The 27,021-nt window shown below is 40.0% G+C and overlaps 1 protein-coding gene across 2 annotated transcripts in view; it reads right to left on the minus strand.

The window, feature by feature from the left end:
- GRIN3A (glutamate ionotropic receptor NMDA type subunit 3A) overlaps positions 1-27,021 on the minus strand; it is a 167,449-nt gene that overhangs the window by 52,023 nt on the left and 88,405 nt on the right. For both annotated transcript variants that reach the window (XM_040481856.1, XM_040481857.1), the window contains exons 4-5: positions 5,857-6,002; positions 221-336 (exon numbers count right to left, since the gene is read on the minus strand). In XM_040481856.1, the coding sequence (XP_040337790.1) occupies positions 221-336; positions 5,857-6,002 (262 nt within the window). The remainder of the gene's footprint in view (positions 1-220; positions 337-5,856; positions 6,003-27,021) is intronic.

Below are 27,021 nucleotides of genomic sequence, written 5' to 3' on the forward strand. Positions count from 1 at the left end.
GTTGTTGTTTTTTTAGTAATTGGGCAAATAAATTTTTGTGGGATAGGTGAAAAATAAATTCCTAAGTTCAGCAACTTAATAGCTAAGTGCTTATGAGTTGAAAATGAAAACAAGGGAAGATGAATAGCATTTTGCCTCTGACTTTTGCATTTCTGACTTGCGAGGTTGGCAAACTGAGCACATCCTGTGTTAAAGGGAATCGAGAGTGACTGGCTAATACCTTCTATAGCAAATGGCTTCCCCACTGTTAGAAGTTTGCAGTCAGCATCTATTGACACTTCATAATCCAGAAGGGCTTTGTCCATGATGAAGGCGTCTAGTTTCTCTGGATCATTCCTATATTTAAGACCAAGAGAAGAAAAGAGAAAAATGATTCATTAATGGACAGAAAGGTTGACAGCTGTTTTTTGTTTAGGGGACAGAAACCTGGTCACAAAGGGCAGCCCAATCTAGGTAGCTGCTGACTCAGCCTGTTGACAACTCCCTGACCCGTAGAGAACAGATCAGGGGAAACAGATACTTTTCTAAGACAGCATGACATCTTTCCAATGGTTTATCTACCATTTCCTTTTATTACTACTAAATCCAACAACAAAGCCAGAGCGACTGTGAATTAAATGGAAAGGTTCATTTCTCTCTCTTTTTTAAATTAATTTATTTACTTTGAGAAAGAGAGAGAGCACAAGCAGGGGAGGGGTAGAGAGAGAAAGAGGGAGAAAGAATCCCTAGCAGGCTCTACACTGTTAGCGTGGAGCCTTACACAGGACTCGAACTCATGAACCTTGAGACCATGAGCTGAGCCAAAACTAAGAGCTGGACTCTTAACTGACTGACCACCCAGGTGCCCCACGGTTCATTTCTTTTACATTAACTGAATGACTCCTTTGTGTGAGACATGGTATTTATTATTCTGTGCACCCTGTATCACTCATAATGACTCTGAAGTGGTTGGTATTATCCCATTCTAGCAGATGACAAGGCTCAGAGAGTCAAAGTACAGGTTGCATGCAGGTTGATCCAGGTTACATAGCTAGTAAGTGTTGGAACCAGGTGGTCTCATTAATCAATATATGGAAAATTTTATTTTTTTCTGTTATGATCACTATCATATTCTTCAGAGATCAGACATCATTTCATATTTAGGAATACATATTAAGGAAATACAAATATGAGATCTGGCACTCCTAGGGAAAAGATGGTTGAGGTCTCTTTAAAGCCCATGAGCTAGCATTCAATAAATAGGGAGGGGAAGCACAGGTAATAGATCTCAGTGATCTGCTTTATTAATATACCTCCAGAGAATCACGTTTCACTCCCATCCTAGGAGGTGGTTCAGGCAAGAATCATTTAAGGTAGGTGTCCCTGGCCTGTATCAGTGAATCAGACGTGGACTGGGCTCAAGATGCCAACAGATGCCTTGTGCGTTCTTCATGTGTTCTCCCCATTTTTTGAATGTAGGCACAGAGATGGTGCAGAGGAAGAGGAAGATGTTTGAGCATTGGATGAGTTCCCATTTAGAAAGGAGGCAAGGAAGGAGGAGTTTCCAAAGTAACTATTTACAGTGTATGCAATGACTCTTGTTTTCAGCCACCGCAAATCCTTTTTGGAAAGTGATAGGACATACATCCATTTGAGAAAGGCTTTCCGACCCTCAGGGCTGTCCAACCATTTTGGCAAAGAGAATAACCCTTCTCTATTCCATCTGGGCTCAGTCATTCCTCTCTTAGAGCCAAAGATGAGTCTATTGGAATTCGGTACAGTGGAGTGGCCTCAAACTCAGAATAGAACATGGCTAGGGCCCATCAAAAATCTAAAAGCAAAAGACACCCATAGACCCCTCTAAGATTCATCAGTGGGAAGGAAGTACATATTTACATGGACACAGAGTAAACAGATCAACTTCCCTTCTTAATGCCAATGACCACTGCTTCCTCTTTTGGCTCTTCCAGGAAGTGAACAGCTTATTCAAAATGCATTCCCTTTTCTAGGGGTATTGGATTTAAGTCGCAATGAGGACTGTCTTTAACGTTAACCAAAATAAAAAAACATCTCTCAGCTCCACAGCTGTGGGAAGCTTCAGAAAGGGTTGAGGATGTGAACTGTCTCCTATGAGCTGATGATGAGGAACCTTAATGGAATCCTGGCAATAAAATAAAAATCAAGCTGAAAGATGTTTCTCCAATAAAAGTTTTACTGCCACAGAAACAGAATGTACCTTGGGAGCTACACAGCAACAAGTTACCATTTACCAACACTCTGCAAATATTTGAGGTAGCAGTAACAATAGAAAAAAATTGGGGTTCAGTTTTTCTAACCAGTAATTGCTGAGGTCCAGTCTCAGTGGTATCCTTAAATAATTACTCTTGATTTTGGACTGCAAAGTGGAGTTAGTTATGTCAGGTGTCTATGGCACAGGAAGGCAAGAAGCAATTAGCTCACAGACTCCCATGGGGCCCTGAATCACTGTGAGGATGTGGCTGGGTGTGATCCAGGTATTAGCAGCTTCTAGACTGGCTGAATCATCCTTACAGTTGGCAGGGCCCCTGGTTGTTTTTCCCATTATAGAATCCTGCTGTCTTTTTGAGAGTTCACTTAATAATACCCACACCACAAAATAATACATACACGACAATAATACATATACTATAGGTGACTCTAGAGGTTGTGTTCTGCAGGTCAGGGCTCTGGGATATTGGGGCGGGGGCGGTAATACAAGGACTGTGGTTTCTTGGAGTCGTGGCCGAGAGCATATCCAGTGACTGGGCCAAAAGTGGAGAGAGAAGCCCAAAGATAAGGAGTCAGAGGGCATTAATGGTAAATTCTGCCTGTATAACAATTTCACCTACCTCCATCAGCGAACCACCTGGGGAGCTTATTAAAATGCAGTTTCTGAGATGGGATCTGACTGTCTGCATTTCTCACAAATTCCCAAGTGCTAACTGGAACATGGATGTTGCTGGAACATGGACTATTCTTTGAGTATCAAGGACCTGCTTTTCTGTTATGGTTCCTAGACTGGCCTGCAGCAGTGATTGGATTCTAGGCACCTGGTTCTAATCCAGACTCTGCCACTTGCTAGTTAGATTACCATGGACAAGTTGCTTCTTTAAGGTCTCAGTGTCTTCATCTGTGCCTGCTTTTATTTATTTATTTATTTATTTATTTAACACCCAAATCAGTTAGCATATAATGCAACAATGATTTGCTATATATAATCTATATATATAGATTATATTATATATAATTATATATATTATCTATATATAATATAGATATATTATATATAGACTATTATATATATAGCTATATATAATCTATGAGTAGATTCCTTAATGCCCCTTACCCATTTAGCCCATCCCCCACCCACCCCCTCCAGTAACCCTCTGTTTGTGCTCTATTTAACAGTCTCTTATGTTCTGTCCCCCTCCCTGTTTTTATATTATTTTTGCTTCCTTTATGTTCATCTGTTTTGTATCTTAAAGTCCTCATATGAGTGAAGTCATATGATATTTATCTTTCTCTGATTGACTAATTTCACTTAGCATAATACCCTCTAGTTCCATCCATGTAGTTGCAAATGGCAAGATTTCATTCTTTTTTTTTTTAATTTTTTTTAATGTATTTTTATTTATTTTTTGAAGGAGAGAGAGAGAGACAGAGCATGAGCAGGGGAGGAGCAGAGAGAGAGGGAGACACAGAATTAGGAGCAGGCTCTAGGCTCTATGCTTCAGCACAGAGCCCAACACGGGGCTCGAACCCACAAACTGTGAGATCATGACCTGAGCTGAAGTCGGATGCTCAACTGACTGAGCCACCCAGGTGCCCCAAGATTTCATTCTTTTTGATTGCCAAGTAATACTCCATTGTATATATATACCACATCTTCTTTATCCATTCATCCATTGATGGACATTTGGTCTCTTTCCATACTTAGGATATTGTTGACAGTGCTGCTATAAACATTGGGGTGCATGTGCCCCTTCGAAACAGCACCTGTATCCCTTGGATAAATACCTAGTAGTGCAACTGTGGGGTCGTAGGGTAGTTCTATTTTTAATTTTTTGAGAAACCTCCATACTGTTTTCCAGAGTGGCTGTACCAGCTTGCATTCCCACCAGCAGTGCAAAAGAGATCCTCTTTCTCCACATTCTTGCAATATCTGTTGTTGCCTGAGTTGTTAACGTTAGCCATTTTGACAGGTGTGAGGTGGCATCTCATTGTGGTTTCGATTTGTATTTCCGTGATGATGAGTGATGTTGAGCATTTTTTCACGTGTCAGTTGTATACCTGCTTTTCTAACGAGTTCATCTCTCCAGACTAGAGTGGAGACAACTCTGAGCACCAGGGCCTTCTCAGGTGAAGCTTCCAGAATAAATGAATAGCTTGAGTCAAGTGGACCTGGGGACTGCCACAGTAGTGGCTCATCATGCTCTTTCACACTGCCAAAAGAGCCCAGTTTGTCAGATTACTATCTAGCTGGGAGCCACTGCCATCTCCCTGACATCTTACTCTCTCTCTCAGCCATGAATTTGCTTGAACTACAGAAGAGTACTGAAGAAGGGCTGGAAGGCAAAGGAGCACTACACTCTGTGTTACAGATGGACTCTAACATTTTAGTGTTCTTGCAAAACTGATAGTGCCATTTCCTAGTGCTTACACACCCTACAGAATGTTATAAATCTGAGAACCCAAGGCTTCCTCTCTAGACTCTGTAAAAAGTCTGTAAGTAGTTTTAGGGGCCTGTCACCAGAGTTCTTGAGAAACATAAAGCCCTTATGTCCCATGAAGCTATTTATTTATTTCTCTTATTTTTTTATAAAGTTAATTTATTCTGGGGGGGAGAGAGAGAAAGAGAGAGAATGAGCAGGGGAGGGGCAGAGGATCTGAGGTGGGCTCTGCACTGACAGCAGAAAGCCTGATGTGGGGCTTGAACTCACAAACTCTAAGGTCATGACCTGAGCTGAAGTCAGATGCTTAACTGACTGAGCCACCCAGGTGCCCCTGTTTCCCTTCTTCCTTAAAAGAGAATTTGAAGTGGCAAGTCCCTTCATCCACTGGGAGGATTACTGTGGTTGACCATAGATAAACCAGTTTCCTGGGCAGCACAATTTTAGGGGTTGGAGGCTTGAATGTATGTCATTGTCCTGAGACCATCAGGCACAAGGGAGATGGGACTGCTCACCCTCATGCTGTGGTGCCTACCAGGAGCCATTCATCCCCTTCTCCCAGGCAGACTACATGAGCGAATCCCTAACTGCACCATCCTCCTTTGCATTCAGCTTCGTTGAATTACAGGCTCTGATAATCTGCCATGGCAATGTGATTGCTCTTGATTGCTTCTCATAAATTCTGATGAGAAGAATGCAGGCATGGGAATCATTGCCTTTTATCTTATTTCCTTTCTACAGGAAATCTCTAAGATAAATTCCATTTCCTTATGGCCAAAGGAGACAGTCCATGGGCTTAGAGATTCACCGTGCAGGGAAGGGTTGCCTTGGGACACTTTATCCTCTGGCCACATTCCCTGACTGTTTGATCATTTCAGCACCATTGTTTCCTCGGTGATGTCAAGCCAACATTTACTTCCCCCACCATCTGCTACGCTAATGACCCCACTGGCACTTTGAGCAAAGCTACTGCCAACTGGGGACTATGCAGGTAACTAGTAATCTAGGTCACATAATTAAATGCACACTATTCCATACTGCCTTCTCAATCTCACACAGTGTGAGGCATTACGGAACACAAAGTGGGTATATTTAGCTGTCATTTTAAAAAACCAACACATACTATATATTGGTAGCTAAGATTTCTCTTTCAGTAAGAACTTTTTGAACCCAAGAGGTTGACACTCACTTCAAAAACTCCACTCCATCAGGGGTAGCTGGGACGTTGTACCTTCTCATATACTCATGCATCTCTGGGAAGCTTTGCCTCACATAATCTTCAGCACTGCTTTCCCGGACAGTTCCAAAGCGGAAGCCTTGAGAGGGATGATGTAGCTATGAGGGAGGGAAAAAAAAAAAAAAAAAAGATATTTAATATAAATTATTCTTAGAATTGTTTTCAAAATTTTCTTCTTCCATCATTCTTTGGGACCTAATAGTGATTTAGAATTTTCCAAACACACATCGTCATTAACATGTACATAGAAATGTGCAGATACGTACCTGCTCTTTCATATCCTAGCTTTCACATAAGTAATTGTTCCAACTTCAGAAGCAAATGTATGGAAACAACGGACATAAAACAATTTTTTACTTTATGTTGAGAACCTATCAAAATTCTTCAGACACTGTATAAACTCGCATGTGGAGTCAGCCTATTATAAATTGCATATCAGACAAAGGTATAAAGATAATAAATTAAAGGTTGTGCTCCTTGGTTAGAACTACACAAAGGCCAAGATAAAACCTTGCATCCTGAGGGGTGCCTGGGTGGCTCAGTTGGTTAAGCGTCTGACTTTGGCTCAGGTCAAGATCTCACGGTTCGTGGGTTCAAGCCCTGCGTTGAGCTCCGTGCTGGCAGCTCAGAGCCCAGAGGATGCTTCGGAGTCTGTGTCTCCCTCTCTCTCTGGCCATCTCCTGCTCATGCTCTGTCTCTCTCTCAAAAATAAATAAATGTTAAAAAAATTTTTAACAACAACAACAACAAACCCTTGGATCTTGAGATTGAAATATGCCCGATCCAAAGCAGTGAATACATCTGTTTATCTGTTTTATGCTATATTTTAGGTTTGTTGAATTTATATTTGGTATAATTATGAAATTATCTCTTTCCTTTAGATAACTATTTTTCAGTGCTGAATCATGCTGTATAGTTGCTCAAATGGAATGGGATGTGGGACAGTTAGGAGCCACAGAGGAGAAGGGGAGCAGGGGTAGACACACTATTAATAGTTCTCACACTAATATAGTGCACAACCTTGCAGTGGGGAGAAGTAGCACCCTGGGAGCTCTGCAGAGGCTTTCTGTCGCCAAGGATAATAAAGATACAGCACGTGCAACACTATTTTTCATGAAAGTTGTACAGAAGTATTAACGTAGCATCTAAATTTAAGATTATTTCCAATATAAGATTGAACTGGGATTGGGCCACGTTATAAAAATAGTTGAACATCCTGTAGTCAGCAGTATTTTAGAGATGATACTTCTCCACAACTGTTAAATTATAGTTCCTGTACTTTGTGTTCTGCTTCATGTTAACATATTTGATATTATTGATTCTGACATGAAGTCCTGGGACAGGAATCCATGGTTGGGCTTCATGAAGTTTATAAAACTCCTGAAATTGTAGGCAGCATTTTATTTTATTTTTTTTAATAATTTTTAAATGTTTATTTATTTTTGAGAAACAGAGAGACAAAGCACTAGCGGGCGAGGGGCAGAGAGAGAGGGAGACACAGAATCTGAAGCAGGATCTGGGCTCTGAGCTGTCAGCACAGAGCCCAACATGGGGCTCGAACCCACGAGCCGTGAGATCATGACCTGAGCCAAAGTTGATTGCTTTACTGACTGAACCACCCAGGTGCCCCAGGCAGCATTTTATTTAAATAGGTAATTTTCTTTGATGAAGAAAATAATACAGTTTCTTTTTTTTTTAAAGTTTATTTTGAGAGCCAGAGAAAGAGAAAGAGAGAGAACACAAGCAGGGAAGGGGTAGAGAGAGAGAATACCAAGCAGGCTCCACATTGTCAGTACAGAGGCCCACACGGGGCTTGAACTCATGAACCATGAGATCATGACTTGAGCAGAAATAGAGTTGGACAGTTAACCAACTGAGCCACCCAGGCACCCCTCTTTTTTTTTGTTTACAGTTTTATTTATTTTTTAATAAATTAGGCTTTCAAGTTGTCAATAATGCCAAAAGGTTAAGGACTCACTAAATATGGTAACAACTTATATTTAAGATGAATTAGTTTTGTAACATGATAAAAATATAACAATATGGCAATAAAATAAATAATAAACAAATTACATGGCCACCCATATAGGATATTATGCAATGTATAATCATGTTTTAAAGCATATATATATATATATATATATATATATATATTATTGGAGAGAGAGATCATGAGCTGGGAGAGGGGCAGAGGGAGAGATAGAGATTGAGATCGAGATTAAGAAGGGGAGAGAGAGAGAGAGAGAGAGAGAGAGAGAGAGAGAGAGAGAGAATCTTAAGCAGGCTCCATGCTCACGGAGTTTGACATGGGGCTCAATCCAATGACCCTGGGATCATGAGCTGAGCCAAAATCAAGAGCTGGATGTTCAACCGACTGAATTGCCCTTGAAACACCCAGATGCCCTTGAAGCATATTTAATAAAACAATACAAATGCTCATATGACAAATGGAGAAAAAGCTTTTGTATGGTATGATCAAATTAAATATCTATATAGTTACTTTAAATGTTGTGATCCTCAACATATATCATATATGTTACACACACACACATACACACAGACACACACACACTTTGGAAGAAAATGTATCAAGATACTAACAATGGTCGTCCCATTGCTGGTGAAATTACAGGGGTACTTATTTATTTATAGACTTACAGAAGTATGCCTCATGTCTGTAACTAGAGAAAAGTTTATTTTATGATCAGTGAAACAAATTCCTCACTAATTTATTCAACATTTATTGAGGGCCTACTTTGTACAACTTTCAAAGTTATTGGGGCCACAGAGGTAGAAACCTGCAATCATTCCCACATAGGGGAATGTGGTGGTTTATGTTATATTTTGCAGATCCCACTGTTGAGTAGGTGATAAAGCATAAGGCATGTGTTTAATGTAACTGTCCATACACTAAACAAATTCTAATGTTCTCTGCCAGCATAACCTTAATGAGGCACCAACAATAACAGTAGCTAATGTTTACTGAATATTTATTATGTGCCAAACATGTTTTACATGCATTATCTTGTTTATTCCTCATAGCACCTTCATGAAGGGGGCACTATTATTACTTCCTTAAAATTCTTTTTTTTAAACACTTATTCATTTTTTAGAGAGAGAGAGAGAGTGGAGGAGGGGCAGAGAGAGGGAGACAATAGAATCTGAAGCCCAGTTCTCTGAGCTGTCAGCACAAAGCCTGACTCAGGACTCAAACTCACAAACTGTGAGATCATGACCTGTGCTGAAGTTGGATGCTTAACCAACTGAGCCACCAAGGCGCCCCTATTACTTCCTTTTTAAAGATCAGGATATGAAGCTTAAAGAAGCAAAGTAACTGGCATAAGATCACACAGTTACAAGCAGAAGGGACTGAGTTAGAACCCAAGCCTGTCTGATTCCGAAGCCCATGCTTAACAGACTGAGCCCCCCCGGCGCCCCCCCCCCCACTTTAAAAAATTTTTTAAAAATATTTATTTATTTATTTATTTATTTTTGAGACAGAGAGAGACACAGCATGAACAGGGGAGGGTCAGAGAGAGAGGGAGACACATAATCTGAAACAGGCTCCAGGCTCTGAGCTGTCAGCACAGAGCCTGACGCGGGGCTTGAACTCAATGGACCGCGAGATCATGACCTGAGCCGAAGTCGGCCACTTAACCGAGTGCCGAAGCCCATGCTATTATTAACCTGCCTTGTGGCTCATGACAGCAACTGGAGAGAAGATGCTTATTACAATAAACTCACTAGTCTTTTAAAATATTCTCAGGGCACCTAAGCATCTGACTCTTGATTTAGGCTCAGGTCATAATCTCACACTTCGTGAGTTTAAGCCCCGTGTCGGGCTCCTAGCTGACAGCATGGAGCCTGCTTGGTATTTTCTCTCTCCCTGCACCTCCCCCACTTGCATGCATGCTCTCTTTCTCAAAATAAATCAACACACATTTAAAATATTCTCCTTAAGCCTTAGGCCCCTCTTGGCATTCTCACAGTTGCAAATTGCAGCCATGTAGCTTGAGCAAGGCAAAGCTAACAGCATTCTGTCTGCTCAACACCTACTCATTTTTTAAGGCCCAGACCAAGTCTTTCTATCTGAAATCTTTGGTCTTAACTAGCTTCACTGTCCTATCTAGAACAAAACCATAAACAGTTTACTCTTTATCTCTGCTGGTATAGCACCTTGCATGTATATAATACGTAGTCTAGCTGTTTATTTAACCACCTTCCACTCCTCTTGTGCATTACTTCCTTTGCTTCTCCCAAGAAACTTATGAGGTATTTTTATTTTCTTCCTTTTATAGATGAAGACACTACTGATTAGATAGTTTGTCATTTGCCAAAGGTCATAGAGCTAGTAAATTTCAGACATGGATTTGAACGTAGGCAGTCTGATGGAAAACAGTGACTTTTTGAACAATTTGAACACTGCTTCTGATACTATGTCATACTGACTCTTGTGTGGCAAGAGTGTGGTCATTACAAAACTTGTGACTTAAGTGCCTGGCGGTGAGCTAAGGGCTCTAAATATTTTTAATTCTCACAATAATCCTGCAAGATTGATGTGATTTTCTTGTTTTACAGATTAAGATGCTGAGGTTTGGGCAGTTAAAGTGACAATCTAATTTTCACAGCTAGCAATTAGCATGACTCAGCCCATGTCCCCCCCCCCCCCCCCACCATGTGCAGACTGAGTTTCATTCATTTGCATATCACGGTGACCTATATGACACTTGGCACCCAACAGGTGTGCTATACATTTGTCAAATTAACTTGCTCTATCACTTCTCTATTTCTCTCCACCTGCCTGACATCTCAGTTCATTCACTTCCCTAACTAGGGAAGTTCATTCACTTCCCTAACTTGCTGCACGCACCACACCCTCCTTCTGTAAGCCCTCACAGTACACAGAATTTTCTTTGCTAGAATCTATCACAGTAGATCACTTCTTAAATTACATTGGGTGACAGTTTAGTGTCTAGACTTTCAGCTTCTTCACTGGACTGGAAGCTGTGTGTGATAAACATGTGATTAACCACTGTATTCCAATGACTTTCATTGTATAGTTGCTCAATTAAAATGCTTGACCAATGATTGATAACTCTTCTTTGAACCCAGAGTGAGGGGTGCCTGGGTGGCGCAGTCGGTTAAGCGTCCGACTTCAGCCAGGTCACGATCTCGCGGTCCGTGAGTTCAAGCCCCGCGTCGGGCTCTGGGCTGATGGCTCAGAGCCTGGAGCCTGTTTCCGATTCTGTGTCTCCTTCTCTCTCTGCCCCTCGCCCGTTCATGCTCTCTCTCTGTCCCAAAAATGAATAAACGTTGAAAAAAAAAAATAATGTGAATTACTGAGCACACTTTATGTTGTAATTCTTTTTTTCCATGTTAATCCTATTTTCTTCTACGAAAGCTGGGCTCTCCATTTAAATGTAAGGATTTTACTTCCTCTCTTGATTTTTAGTCTGAAGCCGTCTATGTTAGGTCAGCTAATCTCTAGTCAACATCATTCTCTGACATCATGTTTAATTTAGATGAGGTTTAGTCCAGGTCCTTCTGACAACCTGAGTCATTGCATCCAAACCCTAACTAGAGGTTAGCAAACTATGCTGCATGGCCTAATTCCGGCCTGCTACTTGCTTTTGTAAATCAAGTTTTATTGGAACAAAAGCCGTGCCCTTCATTTACATATTGTCTATAGCTACTCTTGTTCTACAACAGTGGAGTTGAGTAGGTGTGAAAGAGACTATGGTTTCACAAAGCCTCACATATTACTATCTGGCCCAAACAGAAAATGTTTGCCAGCCCAGGGTATAGATAATATTGATCTATTTCATTGATTCCCGTACTTGAAACTTTACTCCATTCTAAAACCCCATCGATCATTTAAGGGATGCCACATTCACAGGTGAATGAACAGAAGTGGGGCTGATAAATCTCTGCAGGCTTCCTGGCGCTGCACAGATTTAGGCTTTAGTTGGACAGCACATCTCACTTCGAGCTGCTTGGAGTATCAATGTCCCGACAGGATGTTCCCGGCAACTACAAGTCCTCTGTGTCTTTTTAGGGCCAGTAATCGAAAAGCTCTGGTCACAGAATTTCAAATTGAAGTATTCGTATGCTGCTGGGACTAATTCTGAATTAAATCTTAAATTCCAGGGCAGGTGCCATTGAAGCCGTCTGCACAGGCCTGAAGTTATGAGAATTGGCCAGTGACACACCCAATCACTCTAGCAGAGATGTTTCCTTCATTTCATTCTCTTCTTTGCCACGTGCCTCCAGTCCTCATCCTTTTGATGCAGACTTCATGTAGCTGCTGTTTCATCAAAGCTGCAGGTATTTATGAGTTCTATATTATTCCCTTCATTATTTTAATAATGGTAACAGCTGACCCTTATTGGGTATTTCCTTCATTCCAGGCATTGTGCCAAAATCTTAAATTCATCACCTCATGTAATCTTCACAGTGTCTTTTTGTGCTACATATAATCATTATCCCCATTTTAAAGATGAGGGAGGGGGTGGGGGAGTGGGAGGATGGGTGGAGACTGAAACTTAAAGCAGTTTAGCAACTTGCCCCAGGCCATATAACCAGAAAATGGCAGACCAAGGAACTGAATCCAGAGAACCTGTGCTCTTAATCTCTAGTTTATACTGCCTTCAGGAAAGATTCGTCTTCTCTGAGAAGCTATAGATATGATAGGCACTCCTCAAGACTTGTTCAGTTTAATGTGAACAAGTGCCAGTTTAAAGACATAAGACCGAGAGCCTATACGCTTTGGGTTTTTAAACAAGGTATTTATCACGGTCATAACAACAGCAGCAAAAACAGCAACATTTGAACTATGCTGTTTACAAAACTCATTCATGCATATTATTCCATTCACAAGGTGCAAGCAGTATGATGTTTCTGTGTTCTATTCATAAAAGGCAAAAAATAAGCTAGATGGTTTGGCCAAGCTCCCCAAAACAAACACATTCATCCTGTATCCCACGGGGCCCAAATGCTTGTGCTCAATATCTAGCAGTCTTGGGGTGGCTGTAGAAGGACCGAACCCTGATCCTTCCCCTGCTTGCCAGCATCCCCACATCTTCACACACACCTCTGCTGCCACAGCAGCCATCTTAATGCTCCTGTCACTGTAACGTGAGTTACAGGTGGGGCCTAGGGACTGAACTTGGAAAGAGACGCCAAAGTCGGGAAGGCTATAAAACTATGGAGTCCAGGCTGGAGGACATGCTACAGATCATTTAGTCCATTTACTTATTTTTATAGCTAACAATATAGGTAGCTTCTATTTATTATGCACTCTCTGTATGTCAAGCATTATGCTAAAACTTTAACATGCTTTATATATTTTAAGCCTCATAACAACCCTATGAGGTATTTATTATCATCTCCAACTTTCATACAAGAAACTAAGACTTGCATTTAAATAAATTGTCCAAGATCACTCAGCCAATAAGCATACAGGAGGATTCTGAACTTAGTTAGACTCCAGAGTCTTTGTATTTAAACATTCCTGATCTGTACCATAGGAAGATTTAGGCTCATAATGAGAAAATGAAGGGACTTGCTCCAGGTCCCACAAATAAGGTAAAGGTAAGCTTGAAAAACCCTAACTCAGGCTCAAATATAATCCTGTTAAATAAATAATCCCTTCCCAAATGAATATGGCTGATAAAAGTAATTGTTATTTCTTCTTTTTGGTGTGTCATGTTCAGTAACACTTCCCCATCTACTATTTATGAAACTGTAAGTTCCCAGACTTTATTTCCTTCTTTAAACAATTAAATTTGTTCAGCAACACGCATGAAATGGCATTGCAGTACTCATTTACTAGGCCTCTGGAAGTCTGTGGTATATTTCTGAGTCATGTACAGTAAGACAAGGGAGGGCCTATTATCATGGCTTTTATAGTATCCAGCCTTTAAACACTAGAGAAAGTAACCCAAAGAATAATAGGATTTCTATAGGGGAATTATTGCTGGTGTGCTACAAATGTTCTACCTATGTGTTTTGTTTCCTGTTCCCTTTCCTTCATATGAGTCACTTTGTTGGTCTTTTCTGGCCCTGGTCTCCATGTCTTATGCATTCATCTGGAACTGCCTATCCTATTTTTTTGTTTGTTTTGTGTGTGTGTTTTGTTTTGACATTAGTTGATTTATTTCATTTGTTTTCACCCTTTTTTTTTTTTTTTATACTTTCACATTTTTATTGAAATTCCAGTTAGGGGGCGCCTCAGTGGCTTAGTCGGTTAAGCATCCGACTTCTGCTCAGGTCATGATCTCGTGGTCCGTGAGTTCAAGCCCCGCATCAGGCTCTGTGCTGACAGATCAGAGCCTGGAGCTTGCTTCAGATTCTGTGTCTCCCTCTCTCTCTGCCCCTACTCTGATTGCGCTCTGTCTCTCTCTCAAAAGAAGAATAAGTAAATAAATAAATATTACAAAACAAAATAAATTCCAATTAGTTAACATATAGTGTAATAATACTAGTTTCAGGAGCACAATTTAGCGATTCATCACTTACATATAACACCCAGTACTCATCACAAGTGCCCTCCTTAATACCCATCACCCATTTCATGCATCCCAGCCTATCCTATTCAGTTCACGGAGATCCTTCTGATTGTCTTATTCAAAATCCCCTTCAAACCCCATTTTACACTCAGTGATCTTGTGGAGCTAAGTCCATTTCTCCTTCATATGCCAGATGAATGATTTCACTACTGGTACTACCACACTAGTGGTGTTTCAAATGAAGAAGCATGGAATAATCATAAACACGATGGCGGTGATGATGATGACAATGACAATGATGATATAGCTCACCAAGTGCCGGGCATTATTTCAACACTTTAGACATACCAACTTTTTAAATCTTTACAACAGTCCTAAGAGACTGATTCTTTTAATCTGTCCATTTTATACAAGAGAATCCTGAAGCACAGAGCCACTGACTTGTCTGTGCTTATGGAGCCAATGAATGACAGAGGTGGGCTGTCTGTGTGGCTCCATTTATGCTCTTGACCACTGTGGTTTTACCAGCTATCCCCTTAACTGCTGTGACTCAGTTCCCTTATCTGCAAAATGGTTAACTGAAAGAGTTCAGCCATTGTACACAGAGCTCAACAGCTGATTATGGGAGCTTAATTAGCTCTTAACAATCTGCTAATACCCATAGCTATCATTTACTGTGCTGATTATATATATATATATATATATATATCCACATGCATCATCTCATTTCAGCCTTCCTATATCCCTACGAGGTAGCTTCTGTTAATAACTCCAGTTCATGGATGGAGAAGGAAGCTCAGAGCTATGAAATCACTTTCTTCAGCCCATAGTGCTAGAGTCAGTTGGTATGCATACTGATCAGCTGACACTAGAACCCAACTACATGTAAGATATTGTCTTAATGGGATTTTCAAAGGTAAATATGATCATAATGCAATAAGTCTAGAACCATAATTCCTCCAAAGATGTGATTCTACTGTAAGTGGCAGAACTGGGGCATGAACTGGGTTGGCCAAGGCCAGAACCAAGGTCTCTGATGGAAAAGGGGAGGATTTCTTTAAGCCCGTGGCATCAGAATAACCCTGGCTTTTTGTTTATCCAGCCAACCTTCAAGGTGAAAAATGACCTTTGGACTGTGGAACTCAAACTTTTCACTTGAGTCATTGCCCATCACCAGTACTGTACCCTGCAGACTGAGCAGGCAGGCAGGTCCTTGCTGAAGCTGGAGTCAGCAATTCTGGGCTGATTAAATGCAAATGAATGAAAACAGCAATGAATTTATCTCCAGGCTATGTGATGTAAGCTTTTTGGCACAACTCCACCCAAATCCTTGTGCATAGGAACTTGTTTTAATGCCAGTTTTTATTTAATTATAAAATTCAGAAGATTGAAATATTAAAGTATGTCCAATTTGGTCTTCATTCGGGGGGGGTTGGGTGTAAAACTACAGTAGGAGGTTTAGCGGAAAGGTCAGTAATCCCACAGCATGGACCGCAGGAAACCAGCCTCTTGGAGAAGCTGCCAAAGGAAAACATCAAACAAAAAGACACGCTCTGAGTAACAGTAAAAAGAGAAATCCTTTCCTTTTGCTTCATTTTTTTTTTCCCTAGGCTAGTTCTCGGGGATGACTTGGGCTGTATCCAATAATTTTATTTGCCATGGTTGAATAGGCAATCCATCTTTGCTCTGGAGCTCAAGGGAGTCAGGGATTGAGCCCTTATGATGGAGGGGCCCTCAAAGATGCAAGCATCTATTCTGACTAAATGTATCCAGGAGAAGATGCCTCTCCTCCCACCAGGGCGGCTTGCCTATACCATGGCTCCCAGCTTTTCTTTCCACTTGGCTCCCAGCTTTTCTTTCCACTTGAGACCAACTTCCAGTTTATGACTGAGCTGGTGTTTGCTTATCTTTCTTTTCTGTTCAGCACATTTGCTCCTGTTAAATGAATCACAAAGTAGCGTTTTGCTTTTTGAGCTAAGCATCAGAGGGCAGCAGTCAGCTGAGATAAAAAGGCATTTTCTTTTTCCTTCTTCTGCAAATTTGAGAAAATTTTCATGTAGCAGTAAAAAAAAACAAAAACAAAAACAAAAAAAAAAATGCAACGATTCATAAAGTTTGCAGTTGAGAAAAATGAGGATCAGCAAGATTAAGCAATTTAGCCAAGAGTATGAACAGCTAGGTGGAGTTATGTCATACACACATTTAACACAGTAAACTTGTGTGGTGCCTCTGGAATTGAACCTGAATGTAGGCTCTGATTCCACTACTTCAAGTAATCCTCACAGCAAACAAATTAGGAGAATGAAATGAATTTATAATTCATAGGCAGAAACTGGCTTGGTGCAAACTGGAAGAACAGATCCATGAAGTGTCTCTAGTGACTAGACAGTAGAAGTAAATGCTTAGTAAGTGATGAATTAATATACCCATAGTGCAGAGAATGAAAAAACAAAAGCTGACTCAGAACTGAAAATAAACTTATGATAATTAATCTACACTGAGTTTAAAAAACATACATTCTGGGGGCGCCTGTGTGGCTCAGTCGGTTAAGCATCTGACTCTTGATTTAGGCTCAGATCACAACCTTGAGGTTCAGGAGATATGGAGCCCCATATCAGGCTCTGTGCTGACAGCAAGCAGTCTGCTTTGGATTCTCCCTCTCCTCTCTCTGCCCCTCCCCTATTCATGCGGCTCTCTCTCAAAATAAATAAACTTTTTACAGAAAATAAGCATATGGGTGTGCCTGGGTGGCTCAGTCGGTTAGGGATCTGACTTAGGTTCAGGTCATGATATCGTAGTTTGTGGGTTTGAGCCCCACATCAGGCTCTGTGCTGATAGCTCAGACCTGAAGGCTGCTTTGGATTCTGTGTCTCCCTCTCTCTCTGCTCCTCTGCTGCTCATGCTCTGTCTCTCTCTCTCTTAAAAATAAATGTTAAAAAATTTTTTTAAAAAGTAAAAATAAAAGCATACATTCTAAAACAAGTTAAATATGTTTCATCAGTTTAAAAGTAATTGTAAGTGGAGGGGCGCCAGGATGGCGCAGTCGGTTAAGGAGCCGACTTCAACTCAGGTCATGATCTCGTGGTCCATAAGCTCGAGCCCCACATCAGGCTCTGTGCTGACGGCTTGGAGCATGGAGCCTGCTTCGGATTCTGTGTCTGCCTCTCTCTCTAGCTCTCTGTTGTTTGTGCTCTCTTTCAAAAATGAATAAATGTTAAAAAAAAATTAAAAAAAAAGTAATTGTAAGTGGAAGCTATTTGATTATTTTAAAATCATCATCTGTTACATCAGTATATATTAAAAAATAATGAACTATTTGTAGCTAAAAATATTGATTTAAAAAAACTGTTTACTTATCAAACCCTGAATTAATACTTCCTCTTTTAAAAAAAAATTTTTTTTTGGTTCATATACTGGCTGGTAATATTCAGATGAGCGGGCTTATTTGCAAATGGACCATTTCTTTCCAGAATTATAGAATGCTAGATCTAAGGTTATATTAGAACCATTTGATTCATAATCCTTAATTTGCAGATGAAGAGACTAGAGTTGACCACAGTTAAATGAATAATCCAAGACCACAGACTTGACTATGGCAAAGTTGATGAGAGAAGAACCAAGTTTCCTGGACTCTTGAGAATCCATGAGTCATACAAATAAAAATAAAGTGTGCATACACAGATATTTCAGAATGGAAAGTGAACAGAAACAATCCTGGATATCTGGATTAATGTTTAAACTGTTGAAATGGATATTATGGAAATATTTAACTAGTTTCACTTTATGAAAAAATTTCAAACACATATTCATTGGTTTAATGCTAAAAGTAATACATGAATCTATTCTCACTGTAAAATGCAAACAGAACTTTCATAGCATAAAACATTATAGTATCTCTTTTTCTTCCCCGATTCTATTGCCTCCTCTAGAAGTAGCTGTTACTGATATTTTAGTGGTTATCGTGAGTATTCTTGTGCTTACCTTGAGCTCTAAGGGGCTGAATTTGGTATTTAGATGTCTTTTTTTTTTAACTTTTTAAATATTTTATTTATTTTTAATAGAGAAAGACAGAGCACAAGTGGGGGAGGGGCAGAGAGAGAAGGAGACACAGAATCCAAAGCAGGCTCCAGGCTCCGAGCTATCAGCACAGAGCCCGACGCGGGGCTCGAACTCACAAACTGTGCGATCATGACCTGAGTGGAAGTCGGACGCTTAACTGACTGAGCCACCCAGGCGCCCCTAGATGTCTTTTTTTGATTACAGCCTAGAAAATTTATAAGCTTTGTTTGAGACCATTGTTTTGTTTAAGGAAAATGAAACAGAAATTCCAGTTTAAGGGTGTGGCTAGCTGGTATGTGAACCACAGAGAGACACGAATCTCTTAGATTTCCACAGTAACTTTGTCTATTTATTCTCAGCCAAAGAACTTCAAAAACACTTTCTGTACATATCCTCCCCCAAACCCTGGGATGTCAGGAGGGAGGAGCTGTTGTGTTCTCCATTTACTGAATAGGAAACAACACTCTAAAGACATTATATGTGTATAGTCTACTAATTTTATTAATGGCTCCAATTCTTCCCTCTGCCATGTCACCGTGAGTGCCCTCCCTCTTTGACTTTGGTTCCGGCCAGAGAACTTAATTTTGGTCACTGAAATGTTAGCAGAAATGATGTAAGCACAGTGTTGGTAAGTGCTCGGACCTTCTGCTTTGTGCTGTAGCCATCTGCTGTCGCCATGAGCAGGACATACTTGGGTTAGCCTGCTGGAGGATAAGACACGTGGAGCAGAGCCAAGTAACCTACCTGAGGCAACCCCAGATCAGCCCACAGCCAGCTGACCTCTAAATACGTAAGTGAGCCCAGACTAGGTCTGCTAAACTTGGCAAACTTGAGAGCCGCATAAATGCTTTTTGTTGTATGCCACTGATGTTTTGTGGTTTATTATATGGTATTATCATAGCAATAGGTAACTGATAGAGTGGTAACAACTACAAATGAGAATCCAGAAATTTAACATCTTCTGTCTCTACGCCTAGTGCTCATGTTATCTGGGCCAATTTTGCCTTTGTGCCTTTGCACACATTACTTCTGCCTGGAATTCCATTGCTCCTGGTCTTCCTAGAAAATCCAGATTAGGCACATCTTTTAAAAGCCTCTCTGATCTTCCTAAGAAAGAGTCAACTATCCTCGTGGGAGCCACTTTTCCCTTCGACATATTTTATTTATTTTACTAATCACAGTGTGGCACTAGTTGTTTATTTAAATGTATTTCTTTTTTTAAAAGTGTTTTATTTACTTATTTTGAGAGAGGGAGAGTGCATGTGTGTCAGAGCATGTGAGTGGGGGAGGGGCAGAGATAGAGAATCCCAAGCAGGCTCTGCGCTGTCAGTCAGAGCCCAACATGGGCTCGATCCCACAAACTGTAAGATCATGCCCTGAGCTGAATTCAAGAGTCAGATGCTGAACCAACTGAGCCCCCCAGGTGCCCTTACTTGAATGTATTTCTTAAGGGAATATGAGTTTCCTTGAACTTCTTTAGGACCACCATAGTGCCTCATTATCATTTTAGGAATTCTATTAGTTGGTAGAAAGAACATGTAAGAAGAAATGAATGATTTCTTTTTGTAAAATTTTTAATATTTTTATTTTAGAGAGGGAGATAGTGTGTCTGTGAGTGGGGGAGAGGGGCAGAGGGAAAGAGAGAGAGAGAATCTCCATGTTAATGTGATCTCACAACCCTGGGATCATGAGCAGAGCCCAAACCAAGAGTTGGACGCTCAACAGACTGAGCCACCCAGGCACCTCAAATGATTTTTTTTTTAATTTTTTTAACATTTATTTTGGAGAGACAGAGAGCATGAGAAGGGGAGGGGCAGAGAGAGAGAGACACACACAGAATCTGAAGTGGGCTCCAGGCACTGAGCCATCATCACAGAGCCTAATGTGGGGCTCGAACCCATGAATCATAAGATCATGACCTGAGCCCAAGTTGGATGCTCAACTGACTAAGCCACCCAGGCACCCCCACCCCAAATGATTTCTTGCTAAAAGCTTTCAAAAATAGGGACGCCTGGGTGGCTCAGTCAGTTAAGGGTCCAATTTCAGCTCAGGTCATGATCTCACAGTTTGTGAGTTCAGAGCCCCTCATCAGGTTCTGGGCTAACCGCTCAGAGCCTGGAGCCTGCTTTGGGTTCTGTGTCTCTCTCTCTCTCTGCTTCTCTCCCACTCGCGCTCTGTCTCTCTTCTCTCTTTCAAAAATAAATAATAAACACTAAAAAATTAAAAAAAAAATTAAGGCTTTCTAGCATATTTCTGATTTAGTCTTTCCTACCATCTGAGTTAGGGCCCCTGGGTCAGGTGAACAAAGAATTCTTTGATTCAGCACATTTATATCATATATATTGTGTACCAGTTGATGATCACCATGAATAACATAGAAAATGTCTCTATTCCTATAGAAAAAAAATAACAAAAAGCAAACCAGATAATTACAGATTAGTGATAAATTGAAGAGAACAAGAGAAAAAATGGTATAATGAGATAGAAAGTCAGGTGGGGAGGCCACTTCTCATAGGGCGGTCAGAGAAAGGGATATCCTCACTGGGTACTTGATGGTGAACACATTCCCTTCCCTAATTTAATGCAGTGTTGTTGTTTTTTTAAGTTTATTTATTTATTTTGAGAGAGAACAAGCAAGCGAGCGAGTACGGGAAGGGCAGAGCGAGAAGGACGGAGGAGAATCCCAAGCAGGCTCCACATTGTCAGTGCAGAGCCCAATGCGGGGCTTGAACTCTCCAACTGTGAGATCACGACCTGAGAAGACATCAAGCCTGACATGTAACCGACTGAGCTACCCAGGTGCCCCTTACTGTAGTGTTTTAATCTCGACCTGATTACACATTTTCTGAGGACAAAAATTATGTGCACTGTTCTTTATGTTTTACTCTAGGCATGGAGAATAACTTGCTGGCTGATTTATTAATCTGATAACGAGAGGGCACAATAAGTTCATCGTCTACGTGCACGCGCATGTGTGTTCCTTTCAGATTTTAAAATTTATGCTATTTGCTTGGAGGGTTATTATAAGTCTGTAAATTCTACAAATAAATTTCATATTCCTTGGTAATACTTCTGGGCTTCTTCTGAGATTTCCTATTTAAAAATGGTCACTGGCTTTGCTTTAAAGGTGTATGTCAAAGCATAAATCTTGAGTGCCATGAATGTTGGCTGTAATTCTGCCTGGAGAAGTCAAGGATGCATTTGGTCTTGGCCCATTGTTAGACGTCTGAGAAAAGTACTAGAGTGGATCCTCAGCCTTTATGTTAGATATAATTTGTCCTTCATTCACCTGGTCATTTACAACTCTGGGATTATGGTCATCTATAGCTCTGGAGAATTTAGATTTAACAAATTATCACAGAACATTTTCAGAGGCCAGCATTGTGTTCAGGGATTTATATGCATTATCTCATAACTGCCTAAGGACAGTGCTATGAGTAGGAATTATTTTCATTTCTATTCCTTAGGTAAGGAATTTGAGGCTTAGAATTTAAGTACCTGGCCTAGGATCACAAAGCCCAGTTACACAGCAGAGATAAGGTTTAAACGCACATTTTCTGACTTGAAACAGAATTTAGAGATTTTTCACCTTTTTTTTTTTTTTTTTTTAAGCACACGTTTATCAAGTGCCACACTCTGCACTGGAAATACATAGATAATCAAAATGGCATGGGACAATTCTCATCAGATACTTTTATGTCACCCTATGATCCTCAGAAAAGAGAAACCAAAAGAAACAGGAATGGGTTTGAGGTATTCTCTGTAGCAGTTTGTCTATTTAGAAGAGCAACTTTTGCACTGAATTCCCCGGAGAGCCAATAGATGCCAACGTTTCTTCTCCCACTCAAGGCACTGTCCCTTAGTGATGGAATTGACCACTGGTGCGTTGATTATGGACGCCAGGCAGTAAATGCTCTACAATGCCCAGGGGCTGGAATTTTTTTTTTCCTCCAACCTCCTTGGACCAGGGCACTTGGGGTTTGGGAAGAAGGTTGGTTAGCTTTCATATTTCCCTTCACTGCAAACTAGTCAAGTAAACGTGTCTTTTACTGAGGCTTGATTTTCTATCAGTATTTAGTTTTTATGTATTCAAACTTTCTTCTAATATGCATAATTGCTGAAAGACAAAGCTGTAGAACAGCCATGAATTATGGCTTTTAGGGGAATGAACATTGCAGTTAATGTTGCAAGACAGCTTCCATTATAATCCCGTTTTCACATCCTTGTGATTTCTTAGGGGGGAGGAAGAATTTTCCTTAGAGCTAAAATTTTCCATGGTTTGACTCAGCCCAAGGTGATTTTAAAAAATGAAACATTTGTACAAACGTTTCCATTTATTCTTGAGTTATTGTATTTGGAAAATGCTGTTCATTTTTACTCCAAGTATTATTAATGCATAAAAAATTCCAAGTATGAATGGCTATTAAAACTTCAGTCATTATATGACACTTGTCTTGGATGTCGGCTAGATTCTTTCTTTATAAAACTATATTATACCATTTACTGCAAAATGGTTAAAATATTTGTTTTCAGAGTTTTGTTGTAATGCTTGGTTGACACACAGCTTTTCAGAGAGGAAATAAATATTTAGGTTACTTTCACTATTTTTTAATTTATGAAGAACTCTAAAGTAACAAAATACATTTAAAATAATTTTTATGCTTCTTGAATTATATTAATCAAGCTTCCAATTTTTTAGCCCAGGTCTGTTTTAAGGGTGCTTCTTGTAAATGTCACATTGTTGAGACTTTTTCTAAAAATGTCACTTTCTTAGTGAAACCAACTTTCAGGGAGAATTACCAATAGTTACCATAAAACCCAAACCAGTTCTTCCTATATCTAAGGATATCTACTTAGAGCGTGGGGCATGTGTTTAAGTATTTTGTCCTGTTGGTTTGTGTCTTTAATTTGTGTTTTCCTTCCACCTATTATTTGATATTCTGAAACATAATCTTCATTGTGTCTACTTTTCATTTAAATGTGTATGACTTTAGATCACTTGTTTATATTTATGCTAAAACTCTACTGTGTACCTCCTCACAAGATGAGGAAACATGTATACATAAAGTGTGATAACAAATGCAAATTATATTATCACTGAAAATAATAATAGAATTTAATCGTTTGAAATGATACTGAAATACTACTGAGAGGTGACCTGTGCAGTCAGTAAGTCTTGGGCTTTTCCCGTTTGGTGGTGATCTTTATATTCTCCAAGTGAATCACATGTGACATCTTCACTAGGTAACTGTTTCACATTAAATGACCTCTTGGTTGTCTCTCTTAGAATCTTGTACTTATTGTTCCATTCAACACAACCTTTTATTTAGTTATTTTTAAATTCCAATTCCAATGTAATTAACATACAGTGTTATATTAGTTTCAGGCAATACAGATTTTATGATCTTATCTGATTTTGTCATCCTAATTACTTAACCATTGAATATTGTCTCCCTAGTCTTTGCATCTTATTCTTTCCTTTTGTGACTGGAAGTGAGGCATTTTATAAAAAATGGCCTGGTGTTGGGGTGCCTGGGTGGCTCAGTTGGTTAAGCATCTGACTTCGGCTCCGGTCATGATCTCGCTGTTCGTGAGTTTAAGCCCCACATCGCGGTCTATGCTGACAGCTCAGAGCCTGGAGCCTGCTTCTGATTCTGTGTCTCCCTCTCTCTCTCTGCTCCTCCCCTGCTCATGATCTGTCTCCCTCTCTCTCAAAAATAAACATTAAATTTTTTTTTTAAAGTGGCCTAGTGTTTTCTCATTGCAAATTCTGCTCTGGTGCACAAGCCTGTACATATATACATCCATACACACATATAAAATGTACATAATATATGCTATATTATATCTACTGTATACTTCTTATATACACATATATCACATACCCATGTTATTACATTACACAGTATATCCACATAATATTTGTAATAGGTGTGTATATTCTGAGAAACGTGTATATACATTTTACTATACTGTATTCTTTTTCTTTTTTTAGCAAATATATGTGACATATAACATTGTGTAAATTTAAGGTGCACAACGTCTTACTTTGATACATTTATATATTGTAATGAGTGCCGGTTGTAGTGATTTTTATCACATTGCATAGTTATAGTACAATATTGTTATCTATACCATTATACTGTGCATTAGATCTCTATGGCTTATTTATTGCTTGTTGCAAGTTGGCATGCTTGAACAACATCAATTTTATCCCCCTAGATCCCTATCCTCTAGTAACTACCATTTTAGTCTGTTTTTTACAAGCTTGACTTTTTAGATACCACATATAAGTGATATCATTCAGTACTTGTCTTTCTCTCCTGACTTATCTCAATTAGCACAATGTGCTGAAGGTATTATTTTCTGATTCCATTTCACTTTTTCCTCTAGCATATCCACCTAGTTGTTCCTACCATTTGGAGGGAGGTCAGATCGCTGTATCTTACTCTCAATATTTGCTTGTTAAAGCTTCCCCATCTTCCTACCCTTTAAAATTCTGACTCATCATACAGAGTTTAGTTCTGCTTACTTCCTGAAGGAGGCCTTCTCTGACAGTGCCCCTCTTACCCCAGTTGGTCAGGCTCCTGTTAATACATTGGCGTAACATTCTATTCGTCATTATAACATTAAAAATTTTTGAATGATTTATTTTTGAGAGAGACAGAGATAGAGAGAGAGGAGCGGGGAGGGGGACAGGGGATCCAAGGTGGGCTCCACACCGACCTCAGCAAACCCGATGCAGGGCTCAAACTCACAAACCACCAGATCATGACCTGAGCCAAAGTTGGACGCTCAACCGATTGAGCCACCCAGGCGCCCCTCATTATTATAACATTTATCTCAGTTATGGTTATTTAATGTCTGATTCCCCTGCTAAAATGAAAGCGCTTTGAGGGCAGGATTAGGGATCAGACTTGTCAGTTGCTGTAACCCCAGCCCTTGTGTTAGAGTGACAGACATATGGTGACTTATACATATTTATGGAATGGATGGATGGATGAATTGCCTGCCCAACATTCTCATTTTAAAAAATAATTTCTATATTTGAAGTCATTAGTCAATATGACTAGGCATTTAATATAGTTTTTCCTATAATTGCTATAGAGAACAGGCTAGTTATGGTACTCAATGGCTGAAAGCATTTCAACAACTCTTGCCCATGGGGAGCTATAATTTCACCTTATGATATCATAAACCACTCAAGGATTTCATGTAGTTACCAGAACCTTGGGCTAAAATTATAACCCTGAAAGCCCCTGCTGCCTATTAGTCATTTGGTACATGACACAAAGCAAAATATATTGTGCATTCTTGGACTTCAGGTTGGCTCTCAGTATATCGGCTGCTTGATTTTATATTTGACCTGTAAAATATTCAGCTTCCTAAAAGTTTAAACCATCTGAAAACCTAAGGTAATTCACAAGTACTAGATCTATATCAAGCAGTAAATAAATATATTATGAATTTCTTATTTGTTCTGATAATTACTTTCCTCAAATTGCAAAGCAAACCTTTGGGAGCTGTGAGTATTCCTTCCCTTGTATGCTTAATAAGTTTTTGAATATGGCTTATATGAGGTAGCACATTGTACTGAAATGATGACGGGTCTGAAATTAGGGGGCTTGGGTTTAGGTAGCAGCTTGAACTTTGGAAACAAGTCACTTAACTTTTCTGAGCCTTGGTCCTCTCCCTGTTTTACTTATTTACTAATTTTTTGCTTTAATGTTTATTCATTTTTGAGAGAGAGAGACAGAGACAGAGAGCAAGCAGGGGAGGGGCAGAGAGAGAGAGGGAGACACAGAATCCAAAGCAGGCTCCAGGCTCCAAGCTGTCAGCACAGAGCCCAATGCAGGGCTCGAACCCACGAACCACAAGATTGTGACCTGAGCCAAAGCTGGACATTTAACCGACTGAGCCACTCAGGTGCCCTGGTCTTTTCTCCATTTAAATGTCTTTTCTGCTGCAGAGATGCAGGAGATAAACTGAGGTGCTGGACTGCAGCATCTGGGAAGCAATGGATTGCTTTACAAATGGTTCACGTCGTTCTTATCTGTCATATTAGTGAAGCAAAATGGTCATTTTCTAACAGCGTGTAAAAGTGAAAAGAAAAATGCTGGATCAGGATAAAAGCTTGAATTTCCTACATGTAATACTTCTTCTCTCAGTACTCAGTTGTAGCCAAGAACCTGTTACCTGCCTGCAGTTAACATGATGCGAAAACAGGGCCAGCACCCTTCATTCCTCCTGAGGAGCTGGAAACCATGGCTTGTCAAGTGATTCACAAGATGTGAAGCGCAGGGTGAGAAATGGTTTCATAATGGTTCAAAGAAGAAGCTGACTGACTGGTTCCTATCTCCAAAGAGGAAAGAGCAAGAGTAAAAAGGCTTAAGAAGCAACATGAAGAACTTCGCACTGAGGGTAGAGTGGTGACAGAGACCAGGGATTCTTCTCTGAAATTCTTTTTTGTTTTAATTTTTTTAACGTTTATTTATTTTTTGAGACAAAGAGAGACAGAGCATGAACGGGGGAGGGGCAGACAGAGAGGGAG

This window comes from Herpailurus yagouaroundi, unplaced genomic scaffold (assembly GCF_014898765.1).
Source record: "Herpailurus yagouaroundi ecotype Mexico unplaced genomic scaffold, PumYag 160, whole genome shotgun sequence".
Taxonomy (NCBI): Eukaryota; Metazoa; Chordata; class Mammalia; order Carnivora; family Felidae; genus Herpailurus; species Herpailurus yagouaroundi.